A 17,750-nucleotide genomic window follows, 5' to 3' on the forward strand; every position below is an offset into this window, starting at 1 on the left:
CCATCCAGGTAAGGTGGGAACTCCTGACCACGTTCCACACCTGCATTCCACACACAAGATAGTTCAGTGGGGCCACCTAACAGCTTTATGCTGGGGGTTAGCAGAGCACCCCTCGTGGAACCCTGCTTCGTAACACGAGATGTGTTGGGAGGCAGGTGGCGTAAGATGATACAAAAGAGTGGGAAGAGTGAAAGTTATTGGTTAGTTGGTTAGAGGAGAGAGAAGATGGGTGTCTGAGGGACGTGCTGCAGCAGGTCCCAGTGATCTGGGCTGCTGGCACGAGAAAGACCAGAGAAAGAGACTGATAAGATTGATAACCTAACCTTCCATAAGAGAGAGAGAGAACAGATCGGAACGAAGGAGAATAGAAGGACGGTGGGAAGCAGGTAGAGAAAGAGAGAGAACCCTTACAGTCCAGAGAGCGCAAAGGCCGGGGCCCGATCCCTGAGGTTGATTGGATCTTTATGTCCGGCAACAGGCACCGGAGGAGTAGTGAGCCGCTAACGCCTTGCTCCCATCATAGACTTGGGACACAACAGCAACTGAATAGAGAGCCGGGACGCAGAGTGGAGTCCCCGAAGCAGGCTACAGCTGTCTGTCATACAAGTAAAGACTAGGAACACCTAGAGAGAGGCATTCCAGGGTAATTAAGTACTGGAGTGCTTCGCACCTAAAGGCGCATTGGAGGAGTCGTTCAGTAAGGTACATGTTGGCGGAGTGTGGAAGGGAGAATCCTATCCTGCCTGGAGGTTGGCTGGAGCCCTGACCTGGAGAACACAGTACGGAGGCAGGCAGTTGTGTGAACTGCGAACAGTGAGTAAAGCTTTGGAACCGCATACTCTGGTGTCCTCCAGTCATTCCAGCACAACTACACCTGGGTACCAGCCTCCATACCATTCTGCGCCTCTCCTCATCCATTGCACCTACACTGCCCTGAGACTACAGCTCCACCTGTGGGGAGCTATACTATCTCTGCTGCACCACACCATCAGTCCCAGCGGATCTGTATGCAGCGTTGGCTTTCCATCTTACTTGCCAGACACCACGGGTGGCATCACAAACTATTCATATAAACTTTAACACCATTAATATCACTGCCATTGATATTGGGCGCCCAGGGCCATGGACCGGGTCACCGCTACTGTGACACATTCCCGCCTTGACACCGGCCCGGTACCGAGTACCCCACAGCCCTGGGAGGGCAACCCACGTACATCAGAGGAGAGAGAAATAGGGTCCCCAATCCCCCCTGGTACCTACCGGTGGTCCTCGGGAGCTCCTGGATCCTCCGGTGGGCGCGGCCATCTTCTTCCGGCAGTGCGCCCGCCGAATCTGCGGACGGCAGATTCCATTCATTCATTCAACGTACATTTTGATCACTGTTGTAAACCCTATCACAGTGATAAAAGTAAAAAAAAAAATAGTAAATACCCCCCTCTTTATCACCCCCTTAGTTAGGGAAATATAATGAAATAAAGAAAATATATTTATTTTCATTTTTCCATTAGGGTTACGGTTAGGATTAGAATTAGGGTTAGAGTGTGTGCACACGCTGCGGATTCTGCTGCGGATCCACAGTGGATTTGGTCCTGCGGATCCGCAGCAGTTTCTGCTGTGGTGTACAGTACCATTATAATCAATGGAAATTTAAATCCACACTGCACACGGTGCGGAATTTTCTGCGCGGATTTGCTGCAGTTTCAAATCCGCAGCATGTCAATTCTTTGTGCGGATTCCGCTGCGGTTTCGCACCTGCTCCATGGCAGGTGTCAAGCCGCAGGGGAAACCTGCAGAAAATCTGCAGATAAACAGCAGGTCTTTTGACCTGTGGTTTTACCTGTGGATTTACACAAATCCGCGAGGAAAATTCCGCAGCACAATCCGCAGCGTGTGCACACACCCTTAGAATTAGGGTTAGGGTTGGAATTAGGGTTGGGATTAGGGTTAGGGATTAGGATTAGGTTTGCGATTAGGGTTGGAGCTAGAATTGAGGGGTTTCCACTATTTAGGCACATCAGGGGGTCTCCAAACGCGACATGGCGCCACCATTGATTCCAGACAATTTTGCATTAAAAAATTCAAATGGAGCTACCTCCCTTCCGAGCCCAGACGTTTGCCCAAATAGTGGTTTACCCCAACATATGGGGCATCAGCTTAATCAGGACAAATTGCTCACCAACTTTGGGGGTCTAATTTCTCCTGTTACCCTTGGGAAAATAAAAAAATTGGGGGCTAAAAATCACTTTTGTGGATTTTTTATTTTCACCACTCATTTGTTCAAAGTGCTCACCACTCATCTAGATAAGTTCCTTAAGGGTTCTAGTTTGCAAAACTAGGTTTTCACTGTTTAGGCACATCAGGGGCTCTCCAAACATGACATGGCGTCCAATCTGAATTCCAGCCAATTCTGCATTGAAAAAGTCAAACGGTGCTCCTTCCCTTCTGAGCTCTGCCGTGCAACCAAACAGTGGTTTCCCCCACATATGGGGTATGGGCGTACTCAGGACAAATTGCACAACAACTTTGGGGGTCTAATTTCTCCTGGTACCCTTGTAAAAATAAAAATTTGGGGGCGAAAAGATCATTTTTGTGGAAAAAAAAAACATTTTTTATTTTCACGGCTCTACGTTATAAACTTCTGTGACGCACTTGGAGGTTCAAAGTGCTCACCACACATCTAGATAAGTTCCTTAAGGTGTCTAGTTTCCAAAATGGGGTCACTTCTTGGGGGTTTTCACTGTTTAGGCACATCAGGGGCTCTCCAAACGCGACATGGAGTCCAATCTCAATTCCAGCCAATTTTTCTGCATTGAAAAAGTCAAACGGTGCTCCTTTCGTTCCAAACCCTGCCGTGTGCCCAAACAGTGGTTTACCTGCACATTTGAGGTATCAACGTATTCAGGAGAAATTGCACAACAAATTTTTTGGTTAATTTTCCCTTTTTACACTTGTGAAAATAAAAAAAATTGGTTCTGAATTAAAATGTTTGTAAAAAAAAAGTTAAATGTTAATTTTTTCCTTCCTTATTGCTTCAGTTCCTGTAAAGCACGTAAAGGGTTAATAAACTTCTTGAATGTGGTTTTGCACACCTCGAGGAGTGCAATTTTTAGAATGGTGTCATTTTTGGGTATTTTCTGTCATATTGACCTCTGAATGTGATGTGGTCCCTAAAAAAAATGTAAATTTTGTTGTAAAAATGAGAAATCGCTGGTCAACCTTTAACCCTTAGGGTATGTGCACATGGAGTTTTTTGGATCTGCGGATTTTGTAGTAAAATCCGCAGATAAATCCGCAGGACTAAAGTCCTGCGGTTTATCTGCGGATTTGCCTGCGGTTTTGCCCTGCGGTTTTACACCTCATAATGGATGAGGTGTGAAACCGCAGCGGTTCTGCACAAAAGAATTGACATGCTGCGGATTGCAAACAGCAGCAAAACCGCATGGAAAAATCCGCAGCATGTGCACTGCGTTTTTTTTTTTTACATAGGAAATAAAGGTACTGTACAACGCAGCAAAATCTGCTGCGGACCCGCAGAGCCAAAACCGCTGCGGATCCGCAGCTTGTGCACATATCCTTATAACTTCCTAACAAAAAAAATTTTTGGTTTCAAAATTTGTGCTGATGTAAAGCAGATATGTGGGAAATGTTATTTATTAAGTATTTTGTGTGACATATATCTCTGATTTAAGGGCACAAAAATTAAAAGTTCGAAAATTGAAACATTTAAAAAATTTTCACCATATTTCCATTATTTTCATAAATAAGTGCAAGTCATATTGAAAAAAATGTGACCACTAACATGAAGTAACACCTGTGGCACGAAATAGGTGTGGGCAACATGAAAATCACACCTCAGAAATAAGATTTATAGAGTAACAAAGCTTGTATTCTGGACTGGGAAGAAAAGGTCAGTGAGGTCATAATATAATTTTTCTTTTTTTTTCAACACAGCATTTAAATGGATGGCAGAAACACGGCTCTGCCCGTTACAATTCATCTTCTTGCCAACCCGGCTGACTCTGCAGTTTTTCGCCAAGCAGTCAAGCGAATTCTTCAGGGACTGTGTATGGATATTCAACTTGTTCTGGTGTCTGATCGAGCAGCCCCAATACAATGCTATGAATATCGAAAGAGAAGATTTGAATTTCCGGGAATTTCGGTGATACTCTTTCTCCGTGAAGACCTAGGTGAAGAAAGGATCTCACTTTTGCAAAGCTTTTTCCAGCTGCCCCCATGGGATCATGTGAATACAGGGTTTAGTCAAGGACCATCGCAATCATCATGCCGAACTAGTGATGGCTTTTACTCTCTGGATGTGCATATGCCTGTGTGGGGAATAAGACAGGTGCACTACGGCTCAGAGATTGTGAGAGTTACTCTGTATTGTGATTTTGATAACTATGAGGACTCGGTAAGACTTTATGAAATGATTCTGGGGAAGGAGGCGACCAGCCAAAAAATTGGATTCTGTTTCTTTGCCTTGCATTCTACGAAGGACACATGCATACAATTCTCCTTAAAACAGTTGCCGCCTGGGGTGTGTGCCCAAGTGAAACATGCCTGTGCCCTGCAGTTCGTGATACAAGCGATAGGACAGCTGGTTCCCTTGCTGCCTTACCCTTGTGTGCCAATCAGTGACACGAGATGGCAAACCCAAGACTATGATGGAAACAAAATCTTGCTTTTGGTAATGAATTCTCTTTCAACCATTTGCATAGTTTAAGCCTCATTTTCATCCCTATACATGATTTCTGTGCCTTTTACTAAATATAAGCAGCTACCAATATTGCACACCATAAGATAGTAAATATAAAATCAGTGCGTTATTAATATAATACTTATCGAAAACACACATCAAAAAACAAAATAACGTGGAGGCATCGCCACAGAAAAACACGAGCGGCAAACTACATGGATAAGTTGTAATTAGTGATGAGCGAGCGTGCTCGTGTGCTAATAGAGTATCTTCGGTGTGTCAGGTTCGCGTCCCCGAAGCTGTATGTCTCGCGGCTGTTCGACAGGGATTGCTTGTTTGTTAGGCAGTCCCTACATGTATTGCGGCTGTCAAACAGTCACAAGACATGCAGTCGCGGGGACTCGAAGATAGTATTAGCACACGAGCATGCTCGGACAACACCTTCTCCGAGCATGCTCGTTCATCACTAGTTGTAATACATAGTAAATATATATTCTACACTGACAGGTATATTATGAAAGATCAGAGGGAAGTAACACCTTCTAAAGAGCAGGGAGTGTAAAAATGGCCAAAATATAAACTGAATAGCCAGTAAGCATAGGAAGGAATTCACAAAGGTAAATGAAAACCGTGAGATGCAACGCAACCCCAAAGTGAGCCACAAATAACGGATAAGTAATAGTACACAGTGGTAAATATGGGATTAATATACGTGGACAAATGGCAGTATAGAGTAGTACCCAGCAAAAAACAGTGTAGTAATGTGGGTCGCCCTCTCACACCCAGGGCAGCGGGGTACTCGGTACCGGGCTGGTGTCAAGGTGGGAATGTGTCACAGCAGCAGTGACCCGGTCCGTGGCCCTGGGCGCCCAATATCAATGGCTGTGATGTAAATGGTGTAATAGTTTATTTGGATAGTTTGTGACGCCACCCGTGGTGTTTGGCAAGTAAGATGTTGAGCCAACGCTGCATGCAGATCCGCTGGGACTGATGGTGTGGTGCAGCAAAGATGGTGTAGCTCCCCACAGGTGGAGCTGTAGTCCCAGGGCAGTGTAGATGCAATGGATGAGGAGAGGCGCAGAATGGTATAGATGTTGTTACCCAGGTGTAGCGGTGCTGGAATAACTGGAGGACACCAGGGTGTGCGGTTCCAAGGTTTTACTCACTGTTTGCAGTTCACACACACGCCTGCCTCCGTACTGTGTTCTCCAGGTCAGGGCCCCAGCCAACCTCCAGGCCAGATAGGATTCTCCCTTCCACACTCCGCCAATATGTACCTTCACTGAACGACTCCTCCAATGCGCCTTTAGGTGCGAAGCACTCCAGTACTTAGTTACCCTGGAATGCCTCTCTCTAGGTGTTCCTAGTCTCTACTTGTATGACAGACAGCTGTAGCCTGCTTCGGGGACTCCTCTCTGCGTCCTGGCTCTCTATTCAGTTGCTGTTGTGTCCCAAGTCTATGATGGGAGCAAGGCGTTAGTGGCTCGCTACTCCTCCGGTGTCTGTTGCCGGACATAAAGATCCAATTAACCTCGGGGACCGGGCCCCGGCCTTTGCGCTCTGGACTGGAAGGGTTCTCTATCTTTCTTCAACCAGCTTCCCACCGTCCTTCTATTCTCCTTCGTTCCGTTCTCTCTTATGGAAGGTTAGGTTATCAATCTTATCAGTCTCTTTCTCTGGTCTTTCTCGTGCCAGCAGCCCAGATCACTGGGACCTGCTGCAGCACGTCCTTCAGACACCCATCTTCTCTCTTCTCTCTCTCTCCAACTAACCAACAACCCCTAACTCTCACTCTTCCCACTCTTTTATATCATCTCACGCCACCCGCCTCCCAGCACATCTCGTGTTACGAAGCAGGGTTCCATGAGGGGTGCTCTGCTAATCCCCAGCCTGAAGCTGTTAGGTGGCCCCACTGAACTATCCTGTGTGTGGAATGCAGGTGTGGAGTGTGGTCAGGAGTTCCCACCTTACCTGGATGGTGGGGCACTACACCTTAGGAGAAGGTACAGTACCTCTGTGGCGACTGAAGCCTCAGGGGCGCCACAAATACCTTTCCATAATATACCTTTTAGTAATGATCATTTACTATTTATTATTACTTATCCACATAGTTTGCAGCTCATGTTTCTGTGTGGAGGTGCCTCCAAATAATTCAAAATTGTAAAATACTAGAAGTTATTTTTTTTTTTTATCTCAAAGCTGTTCTGTGTTCATATGTAGGTTGGTTAAAATGTGTTGTCCTCTTTCAGTAAAGTAGGCCCCAAACTCTATAAAATAACTAAAATAACAGACTCACACTCCCAAGGTCCAGCAGCGGTGCCCCGTCGCTGCTCCAGTCTCTGTGTTTGGCAGCAGCAGTGACATCACGTTAACAGTAAGCGTCACTTCTCTAGTTAGTCACTGAGCTCAGCAGCCATTGTACAGAGCTCAGCGATGCCATCAACCTCGGTACAACTACTGATCTCAGCGCACAACACACTGAGCCCTGTGATTGGCTCGATTGGTGACGCTCGCTGTTCATGTGACATCACTGCTGCTGCCAAAACACTGAGACTCAGGGTTACATAACAGGTTCCCTTTAAGAAGAACCTGTCAGCACAATTTTGTAATGTAAAGACATGGCTGTAATGACGCTGTATTACTGATTATATTGATATTTGTTGTTCTTATTTAATCACAATGTGATGTTTTCTGCTAATGAGATTTCAGTGCACAGGGACCGGACTGTGCACTGGGGCTTCTCCTCCCCATCTGTTGTCTGTGATTCCCCGGCCCCTCCACCTACCTCCAGTCCTTGAACGTATCTGCTTTTTCAGAGACCTGTCTCCTCTGTTTGAAGTTTCTTCAAATCTTCAAACAGAAGAGGCTGGCGAAGGAGAGAGACATCATAGACAGGGAAAAGAAGCCCCAGTGCACAGTCCAGCCCCTGTGCACCGAAATCTAATTAGCAGATAAGTTTACATGGTGATTAAAGAAGAACCACAAAAATTATTTCTTCACCAAAGGTATCAATATAATCTGCATAACAGCGTCATTACAGCCGTGTCTTTACTGTACTTTACAAAATTAAGAAAGCTCATAGAAACAAATCAAAACAAACTTGGGGGAGATATGAATATATTAAAAATATGTTTAAACACAGTTATAAACCATATTTGACTACTTTTACCTGTGCATAAATGTATGGTTTTAACAATAAGGCTGAGTTCACACGTGGCGTTTTTTTCGCGTTTCCGCGGCTGTTTTAACCGCGCGATTTTGCCGCGAAAACGCGAAAAATAAGCATTCCATGCATTCCTATGGGATTCCGCAATGCTGTGCTAATGCTGCGGTTTTTTCTGCGGCGGAATCGCTTCGCGGTAAAAACCGCAGCATGCTCATTAATTTTGCAGAATCGCGGCAATCCCGCACCCATAGGAATGCATTGTTCCGCTTCCTTCCCACATGTGGCTGTGCACACCTTGCGGAAAGCAAGCAGAACATTTGCGGATGGTACCCACGGTCCGGAAGAGAGGAGACTGTCCTCCGGGCTTTGGGTACCATATTCCTGTAAAAAATAGAATTTAAAATAAAAAATATTGTTATTCTCACCTTCCGGCGTCCCGCGCAGCCTTATCGCCTCTCTCCACGCTCTCGTTCTCAGTAATCCTTTGTGAAAATGCCCGCGATGACGTCCGTTCTCGCGGGATCGCGAAGTCTCGCGGTCATTCGCGCGACGTCGTCGCGAATTACTGCAAGACATCGCGATCCCACGAGAACGGACGCCATCGCGGGCATTTTCGCAAAGGATTACTGGGAACGGCTGCGCAGGACGTCGGAAGGTAAGAATAACACCATTTTTTATTTTTTTTTACATTTTATCTTTTACTACTGATACTGCATAGGCGGCCTCAGTAGTAAAAAGTTGGTCACACTTGTCAAACACTATGTTTGACGAGTGTGACCAACCTGTCAATCAGTTCTCCAAGCGATGCTACAGATCGCTTGGAAAACGCTAGCATTTTGCACGCTAAATACGCTTGCAAAATGCTAGTTTTTCCGCGGGAAAATCGCGGGAATTTAAAAGGTGAATTTCCCGCGGAATGGAATTCCGGAATTCTTGCGGTAATTTCCGAGAGAGTTCCGGTACGTGTGAACTTAGCCTAACTCAAGTTCCAAAGCTGCTCTTCCTACTTCACATGGGGACATGGAGTTGTAAATCATTCATTAGAGCCACCCATCCATACAGTCATGGCCAAAAGTTTTGAGAATGACACAAATATTAATTTTTACAAAGTCTACTGCTTCATTTTTTCTAATGGCAATTTGCATATACTCCAGAATGTTATAAAGAGTGATCAGCTTAACAGCAATTACTTGCAAAGTCAATATTTACCTAGAAAATGAACTTTATCCCCCAAAACACATTTCAACATCATTGCAGCCCTGCCTTAAAAGGACCAGCTAACATCGTTTCAGTGATTGCTCCATTAACACAGGTGTGGGTGTTGATGAGGACAGGGCTGGAGATCAATCTGTCATGATTAAGTAAGAATGACACCACTGGACACTTTAAAAGGAGGCTGGTGCTTGGCATCATTATTTCTCTTCTGTTAACCATGGTTATCTCTAAAGAAACACGTGCAGTCATCATTGCACTGCAGAAAAATGGCCTAACAAGGAAGAGTATCGCAGCTAGAAAGATTGCACCTCAGTCAACAATCTATCGCATCATCAAGAACTTCAAGGAGAGAGGTTACCTTGTTGCCAAAAAGGCTCCAGGGCGCCCAAGAAAGACCAGCAAGCGCCAGGACCGTCTCTTAAAAGTGTTTCAGCTGTGGGATCGGGCTACCAGCAGTGCAGAGCTTGCTCAGGAATGGCAGCAGGCAGGTGTGAGTGCATCTGCACGCACTGTGAGGCGGAGACTCTTGGAGCAAGGCCTGGTCTCAAGGAGGGCAGCAAAGAAGCCATTTCTCTCCAGGAAAAACATCATGGACAGACTGATATTCTGCAAGAGGTACAGGGAGTGGACTGCTGAGGACTGGGGTAAAGTAATTTTTTCTGATGAATCCCCTTTTCGATTGTTTGGGACATCTGGAAAACGGCTTATTCGGAGAAGACCAGGTGAGCGCTACCACCAGTCTTGTCTCATGCCAACTGTCAAGCATCCTGAAACCATTCATGTGTGGGGTGGCTTCTCAGCCAAGGGAATGGGCTCTCTCTCAGTCTTGCCTAAAAACACAGCCATGAATAAAGAATGGTACCAGAATGTCCTCCAAGAGCAACTTCTCCCAACTGTCCAAGAGCAGTTTGTGGCGATCAACAATGCCTTTTTCAACATGATGGAGCACCTTGCCATAAAGCAAAGGTGATAACTAAATGGCTCAGGGAACAAAACATAGAGATTTTGGGACCATGGCCTGGAAACTCCCCAGATCTTAATCCCATTGAGAACTTGTGGTGAATCATCAAGAGATGGGTGGACAAACAAAAACCTTCAAATTCAGACAAAATAAAAGCATTGATTTTGCAAGAATGGACTGCTATCAGTCAGGATTTGATCCAGAAGTTGATTGAGAGCATGCCAGGGAGAATTGCTGAGGTCCTGAAGAAGAAGGGTCAACACTGCAAATATTGACTTGCTGCATTAACTCATTCTAACTGTCAATATAACCTTTTGCTACTCATAATATGATTGCAATTATATTTCTGTATGTGATAAAAACATCTGACAAACACACATAAAAACCAGAGGGCAGCAGATCATGTGAAAATATAATATTTGTGTCATTCTCAAAACTTTTGGCCATGACTGTACACAAGCCTATACAGACAATGCTTTCCTCTCCCTCACTTTTCTCTCCATGTGTCACTCTTATGTATGTTACTCCATAGGTTACATCCCTATACTACCTGTGGATTAATAAAAATGGGAGGACTCTCCTGCAATGGGAGTAGTAATACCCACATAACAGTCCACTAACCCCTGGCAGCAATGAGTGCAAACTTACCATAAGGCCAGTTAAAGGTCCAGGTATGGATTGTGATGTTTGGAGCGGCCAGTGGTCTCCTGGCTCACATGTAACAACCTCAGAGGGATTTATGTCCAGCAACTGGTGCAGACATCTCAATTTTTTCTTGAAATAAGACTTCTTATATTCTTATAATTTATAGCAGGAGTCACAATTTTCATAATATACACAGTGCAGCTGCTACAGAACCTCTTTTTAAAGAGTATGGCGGGCCATACACATGACGCAGACAGCTATCCACCCTCTGAAAGCGGCTTATCTCCCTTGAAAATAAACAGACCGAGCTTTGAAATTCCAATTGCCTGATCCTTCTCTTCCCCAAAATTCTGCCCTCCCCCCTCGTACACATCAATCATCTGGATCCCTACTTTTATCTAATACATATAGGTGGGACATTCAGGCCCCCTATTAATTTATTTGTAATGCACTCATCCTTTCCATTAAACAATCTTTAGTAACTTAAAGGGAAACTGTTACCAGGTCTTTGCTACTGCATCTGAGAGCAGTATGATATATAGTGGCATGTAAAAGTTTGGGCACCCCTGATCAAAATTACTATTGTGAACGGCTAAGCAAGTTGGAGATGAAATGATCTCTAAAAGGGCTAAAGTTAAAGATGACACGTTTCCGTTATATTTTAGTCAAAAAATATGTATATTTTGATGTTTTACATTTTAAAAATGACGAAAAGAAAAATGGGCACCCTGCATGGTTAGTACCTAGTAGCACACCCTTTTGAAAGTATCACTGTCCCGGTTCCACCTCTCAAAGTGTCTGGGATGCAGATATTGACAGCTCAGCCATTCAATCCGGTACAGGAGCGTGCTGAGTTGTTAGTGGGTTGATTAACAGCTCGACCATCCAATCTGAGACTGTGAGGCGCTGGCTGTATCCAAGTGTTCATTATTCCAGGTAATTGCCATGCTACTTAACTGAGCTGTGTCTCCCAGGCCTCCGCAAAATGTACATTCAGCTAGTGAGGTTTGTGATTCTTGTGCGTTGAGTTCAGTATGCTAGATCTCTTGTTGCCTGACCTTGGATTTTGTTCGGACCATCCGACTGTTTAACCCCTTCTGCTCTGATCTGTTATCCTCCTGGTACTCTGACTTTGGAATGTTGCCTGACTACGCTTTTGTCTCTTCTTTCTGTTTATGACGTACCCTCCTGGCTTCTGACCTTGGACTCCTTGACCATTCTGACTTACGGCTTGGCCGGGAGAAGTGACTAGCGTCACAGCTTCTAAATCCTTTTTGTCGCCAGCCAAGAGTCTTTCAATTCTTATTTGAGGGATTTTCATTCTTCCTTGGAAAATTCTTCCAGTTCTGTGAGATTCCTGGGTCGTCTTGCATGCACTGCTATTTTGAGATCTAGCCACAGATTTTCACTGATGTTCAGATCAGGTGACTGTGAGGCCATCGTAACCTTCAACTTGTGGATTTTTAGCAAGTCTATTGTGGATTTTGCCGTGTGCAAGTCTATTGTGGATTTTGCCGTGTGTTTAGGATCATTATCCATTTGGGGAAGCCATCCTCTTTTCATCTTCAGCTTTTTTACGGATGGTGTTTTATTTGCATCAAGAATTTGTTGCAATTTCATTGAATCCATTCTTCCCTCTTCCCATGGAATGTTCTCTCTGTGCCACTGGCTTCAACAACCCCAAAGCATGATTGATCCACCCCCATGTTTAATGGTTGGTGAGATGTTCTTTTTCTAAAATTCTGTGCCCTTTTTTCTCCACACATATATTTGATCATTGTTGTCAAGGAGTTCTATTTTAACCTCATCTGTTCACAGGACTTGTTAGCAAGATGCATCAGGCTTGTTTAGATGTTCTCTTGTATACTTCTTACGCTGAATTTTATGGTGAGGATGCAGGAAAGGTTTTCTTCTGATGACTCGCCCATGAAGGCCATATTTGTGCAGGTGTCTCTGAACAGTAGAACAATGTACCACAACTTTAGAGTCTGATAAATCTTTCTGAAGGTCTTTAGCATTCAAGCGAGTGTACTGATTTGCCTCTCTAGCAATCCTACGAGCAGCTCTCACTGAAATTTTGCTTGGTCTTCCAGACCTTACCTTGGCTTCCACTGTACCCATTAACTGCAATTTCTCAATTAAATTTCAAACTGAGGAAAAGGCAACTTGAAAACGGTTTGCTATCTTCTTGTAGCCTTCTCCTGCTTTGTGGGCCTCCACCATTTTTATTTTCATTTTCAGAGTGCTAGGCATCTGCTTAGGCCTGCTTCACACTTCAGTTTTTTGTGTCAGTTAAAATCCGCCAAAAAGGCGGAAAGCGGATCCGTTCCTAACTGATGTGAACGGATGCCACCGGATCCTTTTTTTTGACGGATCCGCCGAATGAAGAATTTTAAAGGAACCGCTGCCCGGGAAGGAGAGAAAGAGAGAGAGAATTTTTTATCTGTCCACCAGAAATGATTTCAGGGTTAAATTTCCTCCTGACTTCATTCCTCCAGGCATGCGCTCTATAAAGATGCGGATCCTGCAGTAGAAAAAACGTTACATGGTCCGTCCAGGCATCTCAACGGACGCAAAAAAATTGACGGATCCGCAAAAACACGGATCCAACGGATGGCCATCCGTCAAGATCCGCCGGTAATGCAAGTCAATGGGGAAAAAACGGATCCGCCAAAAAAAATGCAAAAACGGCAGATTTTGACTGATGGTCAAAAACGGAAGTGTGAAACAGGCCTTAGGAGAACCCATGGCTGCTGGTTTTTGGCACAAGGTTAGAGGAGGCTGGGTTTTTATAAAGCTGGTAAAATTGCATCACCTGGCCTCTCCTAATGATGATAGTGAGCAAGTCATAGCCCTAACATGGTAAATAAGATCTGAAACCTTGCTCAATGTTGTCTGAGCACACAAATCTCCAAAGGTGCCCAAACTTTTGCATCGGCCCATTTTCCTTTTTGTAATTTTTAAAATGAAAAAAAAAGACAATTTCTCTTTTTTTTTGGCGGGGGAGCTAAAATACAAAGAAAATGTGTCATCATTAACTTTAGGCCTTTTAGAGATCATTACATCTTCAGCTGTTCACAATCACAATAATTTCGACAAGGGGTGCCAAAATATTTACATGCAAATGTAGGGGTACAGACCCTAATGCTAGCGATATATCGCTTATTGGGCTGCATGCTGTAATTTTGATAAAAATTACTGTTTTATCAGCAGGAGATCATCATTAGAGGACTAGTAAGTCTGCTGCTAGGTCTCCCTCATATTCATGAGCTCTATATACCCCTGCCCCCACCACTAATTGGCAGCTTTCTGCCTATGCACAGTTTTCACAGAAAATTGTCAGTGGTGTGGGTGGTATTATACAAAGCTCAGCATTTAGGGAACTGGTAAAACTATGTAATAAAACTGTGATTTTATCAAAATTGCAATAATCAGCCCAGTAGATTGGTACATAGCTGGACTAAGGGTCTCTGCCCCTTTATGCTGTTCTTAGATGTAATAAAAAAAAACCTGGTAACAGATTCCTTTAAAAGGGAATTTTCCACTAGGATTTTGCAATATAATCAGAGAGCAATAAGATGTAGGGACAAAGACCCTGATTTCAGAGATGTATCACTTTTTGGTATTCATGCTGTCATTTTGATAAAATCACTGTTTTCTCTGCAGAAGTTGCAGCAGTTCTCACAATGCCGAGCTCTGTATAACCCTGCCCTCACCATTAACGCGCAGCTTTCTTTGTACACTGGACATTGGGAGAAAGCTGCTAATCAGTGGTGGGGGCGGGGTTATAAAGAGTAGGAGGACTACAAGGCCCAAAACAGCTAGTTCATTAGTGATATCTACTACTGATAAAACACTGGTTTTATAAAATCAATAACACACAGACAAGTAAGTGACACATCACTGGAATCAGTGTCTCTGCCCCTACATTATTTTGTTCTCGGATTACATAACAAGAACCTTCTGACAAATTCCCTTTAAATGTAATTTGTCAGTATGATCAACCCTCCTAAGCCATATACAGTATATGCAGATCAAAGTTCGGCCAAGAGCCAGGAAGAGGGAATTTACTTATAAGAAAAATGTGGATTTTTATGGTATAAGACATCGGATCACAGACATGAAGGTATCACTTTATTCAGCTTCCTATGATACATGCCAATATAGACGGTTTAGATGGGTTGATCCTACTGACAGATTCCCTTTAACTGTATCCTATACAGTAATATGAAGCCGGAGAGGGTACAGAAGTATATGATGCACAATGACACCGCCGTAGAACATAAGGAGGGAGTACAAGATGTCAATCAATGGTTGACACAAAGGAGGAACCTTCTGTAATTGTCATCCTCAACAAGCAGCTATTTTATTTATAGAAATATTAATGAAAGATTCCCAATGAAATGTAGGAAACGTATATGAAGCTACTCATTTGTAGGCTATATAAATGTACAGTTGTGGCCAAAAGTATTGACACCCCTGCAATTCTGTCAGATAATACTCAGTTTCTTCCTGAAAATGATTGCAATCACAAATTCTTTGGTATTATTATCTTCATTTAATTTGTCTTAAATTAAAAAACACAAAAGAGAATGAAGCAAAAAGCAAAACATTGATCATTTCACACAAAACTCCAAAAATGGGCCAGAGAAAAGTATTGGCACCCTCAGCCTAATACTTGGTTGCACAACCTTTAGCCAAAATAACTGCGACCAACCGCTTCCGGTAACCATCAATGGGTTTCTTAAAATGCTCTGCTGGAATTTTAGACCATTCTTCTTTGGCAAACTGCTCCAGGTCCCTGATATTTGAAGGGTGCCTTCTCCAAACTGCCATTTTTAGATCTCTCCACAGGTGTTCTATGGGTTTCAGGTCTGGACTCATTGCTGGCCACCTTAGAAGTCTCCAGTGCTTTCTCTCAAACAATTTTCTAGTGCTTTTTGAAGTGTGTTTTGGGTCATTGTCCTGCTGGAAGACCCATGACCTCTGAGGGAGACCCAGCTTTCTCACACTGGGCCCTACATTATGCTGCAAAATTTGTTGGTAGTCTTCAGACTTCATATGCCATGCACACAGTCAAGCAGTCCAGTGCCAGAGGCAGCAAAGCAACCCCAAAACATCAGGGAACCTCTGCCATGTTTGACTGTAGGGACCGTGTTCTTTTCTTTGAATGCCTCTTTTTTTCCCTGCAAACTCTATGTTGATGCCTTTGCCCAAAAAGCTCTACTTTTGACTCATCTGACCAGAGAACATTCTTCCAAAACGTTTTAGGCTTTTTCAGGTAAGTTTTGGCAAACTCCAGCCTGGCTTTTTTATGTCTCGGGGTAAGAAGTGGGGTCTTCCTGGGTCTCCTACCATACAGTACCTTTTCATTCAGACGCTGACTGATAGTATGGGTTGACACTGTTGTACCCTCGGACTGCAGGGCAGCTTGAACTTGTTTGGATGTTAGTCGAGGTTCTTTATCCAACATCCGCACAATCTTGAGTTGAAATCTCTTGTCAATTTTTCTTTTCCGTCCACATCTAGGGAGGTTAGCCACAGTGCCATGGGCTTTAAACTTCTTGATGACACTGCGCACGGTAGACACAGGAACATTCAGGTCTTTGGAGATGGACTTGTAGCCTTGAGATTGCTCATGCTTCCTCACAATTTGGTTTCTCAAGTCCTCAGACAGTTCTTTGGTCTTCTTTCTTTTCTCCATGCTCAATGTGGTACACACAAGGACACAGGACAGAGGTTGAGTCAACTTTAGTCCATGTCAACTGGCTGCAAGTGTGATTTAGTTATTGCCAACACCTGTTAGGTGCCACAGGTAAGTTACAGGTGCTGTTAATTACACAAATTAGAGAAGCATCACATGATTTTTCGAACAGTGCCAATACTTTTGTCCACCCTCTTTTTATGTTTGGTGTGGAATTATATCCAATTTGGCTTTAGGACAATTCTTTTTGTGTTTTTTCATTTAAGACAAATTAAATCAAGATAATAATACCAAAGAATTTGTGTTTGCAATCATTTTCAGGAAGAAACTGAGTATTATCTGACAGAATTGCAGGGGTGTCAATACTTTTGGCCACAACTGTATGAGAAATATGTTACCAGTGATGTATATGATGTGTTTATGTTACACTAAATAAGGTGAATGTCTTACTTTTCTGTTGTCTAACACACTTTATTTTGGTCATTAGGTGATTGGCAGCCCCACAGTATCACAAAGTGATGACAAATCTGATCCAGAGCCTCGATCATGTCCTATAACTGCTCAATTATCACCACTTCCAGCACCATCAGAAACAATACACTTAGAGGAGGAGATTGTCCTAGGAAGCCTGAATCTCAAGTCCTTCAATGCATTAGAACAAAGGCAAAGCGTGTGCGATATTACTGATGACAGTGTTCCCAAACCTACGCCGAAACCTGACCTACAAACAGACGAGACAGAGACCAATGTAGATACTGGACACAGAGTAGGAAATCGAAGGCACCAGCTGCCGTCTGTCTATGGGATGGAAAAAGATCTACACAATATTCCAGTGTATAAAGATATTCAAGATTTACCTTCCAGGCAAAGAAACTCTTCAGGCCCTCTGACTGTCAAAGGGAACAAAGAAACCGACTTCAGAACCCAAATATTTCCTTCTGAGAGATCTCAACGACTCCATAGTAATAGCAAGGAGCTCACAGAGGAATTTTTCATTTAATGTCAGCCCATGCTGGAGCTGTTCTCCTTGGAATGAAGCAAAATCAATTGTTTTCATGATGAGACTTTTAATATTCAATAGATGAAACCATTATTTCATTAGAAATGTGTCTTGTTTAGTCTTCTTAAAGGTTACTCCACCCCCCAAAAAAAGCTAAATTAGGCTACTTTCGCACTTGCGTTTTTTTTGCTGCGCGCTTTTTGCGCACACAAACACATGAAAAAAACGCATCATGCATTTGTGTGCGTTTTTTGTGGGTTTTGGTGCATTTACATTTTCTATTGCCCCCTGAGAAGCATCCTCCTCCCCAAAATAATCATCCCCCTCATCCCCCTCCTCTACCTCGTCCAGGACAGTTCCCTG

The 17,750-nt window shown here is 43.7% G+C and overlaps 1 protein-coding gene across 3 annotated transcripts in view; it reads left to right on the plus strand.

Annotated features, from left to right (window-relative positions):
- FAM124B (family with sequence similarity 124 member B) overlaps nt 1–17,545 on the plus strand; it is a 43,562-nt gene extending 26,017 nt beyond the window's left edge. For all 3 annotated transcript variants that reach the window (XM_073581102.1, XM_073581104.1, XM_073581103.1), the window contains 2 exons: nt 3,952–4,687; nt 16,875–17,545. In XM_073581102.1, coding sequence (XP_073437203.1) covers nt 3,959–4,687; nt 16,875–17,387 — 1,242 coding nt within the window. In that variant the 5' untranslated portion in view covers nt 3,952–3,958 and the 3' untranslated portion in view covers nt 17,388–17,545. The remainder of the gene's footprint in view (nt 1–3,951; nt 4,688–16,874) is intronic.
- Nucleotides 17,546–17,750: the final 205 nt, after the last annotated feature.

The sequence above is a fragment of the Dendrobates tinctorius genome, unplaced genomic scaffold (assembly GCF_039654945.1).
Source record: "Dendrobates tinctorius isolate UK_male_01 unplaced genomic scaffold, ASM3965494v1 ptg000069l, whole genome shotgun sequence".
Lineage (NCBI taxonomy): Eukaryota > Metazoa > Chordata > Amphibia > Anura > Dendrobatidae > Dendrobates > Dendrobates tinctorius.